The 3,484-nt window shown below is 36.0% G+C and overlaps 1 protein-coding gene across 1 annotated transcript; it reads left to right on the forward strand.

Annotated features, from left to right (window-relative positions):
• The first annotated feature begins 793 nt into the window (after positions 1-793).
• On the forward strand, positions 794-3,139 carry LOC131679474 (uncharacterized). The gene is made up of 5 exons (XM_058960205.1): positions 794-929; positions 1,452-1,643; positions 1,783-2,050; positions 2,328-2,443; positions 2,922-3,139. The coding sequence occupies exons 1-5, from the start codon at positions 875-877 to the stop codon at positions 3,137-3,139; spliced, it is 849 nt and encodes a 282-aa protein (XP_058816188.1). The 5' UTR covers positions 794-874.
• Positions 3,140-3,484: the final 345 nt, after the last annotated feature.

Raw genomic sequence — 3,484 nt, forward strand, 5'->3', positions numbered from 1 at the left:
CGATGCTAAATTGATATAATCTTTCGATGTTCGTGATTCTGAAATACTTCGAGGTAATCTTATTTTCTGTGTTCGCGAACATCGTTTCGAAGCTCCATGTAAATGTTTCAAAAATATCGATCACACGAACCAAGAGCTTAGCTCGTGTTCGTCGAAAACTACGCAAAAGCTTTTACATATCTTTCCGAACATCAATGAAATGAACAAGAAGCTTCATTTGTCCTTGCCGAAGAGCATGCAAAAGTATCGCCCAAATGTCCGCAATTACGATGGTAAGCGATTGTGATGCGAAGCTTGTGTATACGAACCAGTTACGCAAAGCTTCGCGCTTTGAAAGTATTCGAACATAGGTTCGGTTCGAATATTTCCTGCCCTGACAAAAATGTACAGTTATTTAAAAGTATATTGTCATGCTGAAATTGGCGAAAATCAAGCCAAATCCAAAAGTCTACAATATTATAGAAATCGGAGGTTGTGAAAAATCTGCAAATATTTTTTCGTTATTCTCGTGAAGGTAGTCCTTCCATCATCAGTGCGAAAGAGATAAAAGCCGATGTCACGTTCCAAGCTATCAGTAGGTTTGTTCCAGTACCAGGAGAAACTGGAAGTACTCCGGAGCAAACTGGAAGAAAACTGTTCCTGTACTCACTTCTTGGCGCCATATTGGATTTTTTTTTCGGAGCAAATGGGAGAAAACAGGAGTAAGATTTTTTTGCTTCCCTTTGCTTCTTACGCACACAAACAAAACGAAACGTCAAATCAATCAGCTAACTGTATCGTGTTGTTTATAGTTGATCGCGTGGTGATTTAACAAAATTAAGATCAAATTCAACAAAATTCTCGTTTCGTTTTTTATATATTTATATATTCAAATATGGAGAATATGCAGATAGAAGTTTCTCCGCGAACTGTTCTACGGATTCAGCGTGGTAAGTTTGTGATTATTGTTTTTTTATGGTGTTGGATGTAGAAATTCTAGTCCGGATCAGGCGATGAAGGTTTGTTTACTTCTAGGGCGATTTTGACACCAAAGTCTTTTCCTGTCTTTTTTATTGGACTTTGCCAAACAACAACTGGCTAACACCGTGAAAACAACGGCTTTTTGCTTGATGTGTACCGAGGTAGTGCCGTGGTTTTGCATATTAGAGCAGAAGTGCAGAAAACGAAATGTTCCATTGACACTTCTGCTCGAAAGTGTAAAACCACCCAGTTCATCCCATTCCGGAACAGGTTCGGAAATCTGAATGCAGTCAGTATGGATTCTAACTCAAATGCAGCAACCGATTCCGACTCAATCGGTTTCGGAATCAGTTGCATTTGAGCTGGAATCAATACTGACTCCATTCAGGATTCTGAATCTGAAGGCAGTACACACCACTACTTCGGTACACTGCCATCGGAAGCGAAAAATGGTCGTTATATTAATTTGCTTTTGTCTGTCATTGTTTTAGATCCTTCCGTGCTCCAACATTTATTGGAACAATCTAATTTGATGTGTGTCAATCAAGATCCGTCGGAAATAACTACGCAGGAAACAGAGGTAGCTTCGCCGATTATTTTCCAGGAAACAATTGCTAACGTAGGCGGATCATCAGATTCGTTGATCGAATACGATGCATACGAAGGAACGTCCCAAAGGAACGGTAAGTAATTTTACCATTATTTAAATTGACCCTACTTGCGCTGGTGACATCAGCGGAAAAAAGACTCACTTTTAATTTTTTTTATTCGACCAAAATATAAACTTCGCTTGCGTACTCAAAATCGTTTATCTTGATCTAGTGGCAGAAAAAGCAACATGGGATGAAGCTGCTGTGAAGCTTCTAATCTCCTCGGTCGAAGAAATTCGCCCGTCGGTCGGTAAAGCAAATAAATATAAGACTAAGCAAAAGATGTGGCAGGAAATACAAGAGAGGCTGCAAAGTTACGGCTACGGTTTCACCACTAAACAAATTTCCAATAAATTTTTAAAGCTGGAGCAATCATATAAGCAAACAAAAGACCATAACTCAAAAACTGGACGAGATCGTCGGTCCTGTCCTTATGAGAAGTATACAAACAGTTTATTATTATATATATATATATATATATATATATATATATATATATATATATATATATATATATATATATATATATATATATATATATATATATATATATATATATATATATATATATATATATATATATATATATATATATATATATATATATATATATATATATATATATATATATATATATATATATATATATATATATATATATATATATATATGTGTGTGTGTGTGTGTGTGTGATTTTAATTATTGTTTTCGTTGCAGGGAGCTAGATGGTATGCTAAAAAATAGAGCTGCTGTTAACGCCTTTCACACAGTTGACGCCTCTGGTACAATAAACATGGAGAATTTGGATCCCGAATGCAGCAATGACAAGCCAGGTATAATTTTTATTTATGTCGAAATGAAAAAGTTTATATTACGAAATGATACTGCGTCTTAATGGCTGTGGCTAAATGATGCACTCCTAATTCCGGATACTATGGCACATAGAAACTGCATACATAACGTCTGGATCCGTCATCAGTTAGGCACAAGTGATGCGTCATAAGATCCGAATGCGAATATGTATTATAAGGCTTAGGGCGCTAAGATTTATTGTGCGTCATAATTGTCGTGTGTTCAGCTGGAAATAGCGACCGATTCCGCTGACTGAGCAAATCGATTAATACTGAATATTGTGGGACCGGAATCATCAAATTTATCACTAAAATAAGATTAAACTGTTTTGTTCTATATATCCCAACGCTGTTGGAATATCTAGAACAAAAGCCATAGTGAATATTCATGGCGTGTGTCCTGTCGCCTCGTGTGCAAGCTATCTTAGCTATCTACATAATAAATTTTATTCAATTCTAGGTACATCAAGAAACACAAACGAAGATCTCGACACTCAAAAGGAAAGGTCTAGACGGAATCGTAAAGACGATATAGTGAATGAGTTGCGCCATATCAGAGAATCCAACGAAGCATTCCAAGATAAAGTTCTGGAAATTATTGAAAATGCAGAACAACAGAAAATTAATGCAATGGAGGCACGGAATGCGCTCTTTGAAAAATTTATTAATAAGCTGTAATTAGATGTAACAAAAACATGTGTTCTACTACAGTGTTTTCGCGGGTTGGTCACTTTTTAACTGAACCGCTTTTTAGTTGAGCCTCCGCTAGTAAAAGCATATGAATGTAAAATTTCGTATCAAATTCAATTTGACAAGCTGACACTAGTTAGAGATGTTAACGAATCGAATTCGTTAGTTGGACAGAGGCTGTGGCCCAACCAGCAAATCACGACTGTATTACTTAAGTGTCTTGACTAAATTCTTATCTTTATCGAAATAAATAAATAAGCTTTAATTAACTTATGACAGAAATATTGTACTTCAAAAAGAATATACAACGTAACAGCTCGGCGAGGAAGAAAA

The sequence above is a fragment of the Topomyia yanbarensis genome, chromosome 2 (genome assembly GCF_030247195.1).
Source record: "Topomyia yanbarensis strain Yona2022 chromosome 2, ASM3024719v1, whole genome shotgun sequence".
Classification (NCBI taxonomy): Eukaryota; Metazoa; Arthropoda; class Insecta; order Diptera; family Culicidae; genus Topomyia; species Topomyia yanbarensis.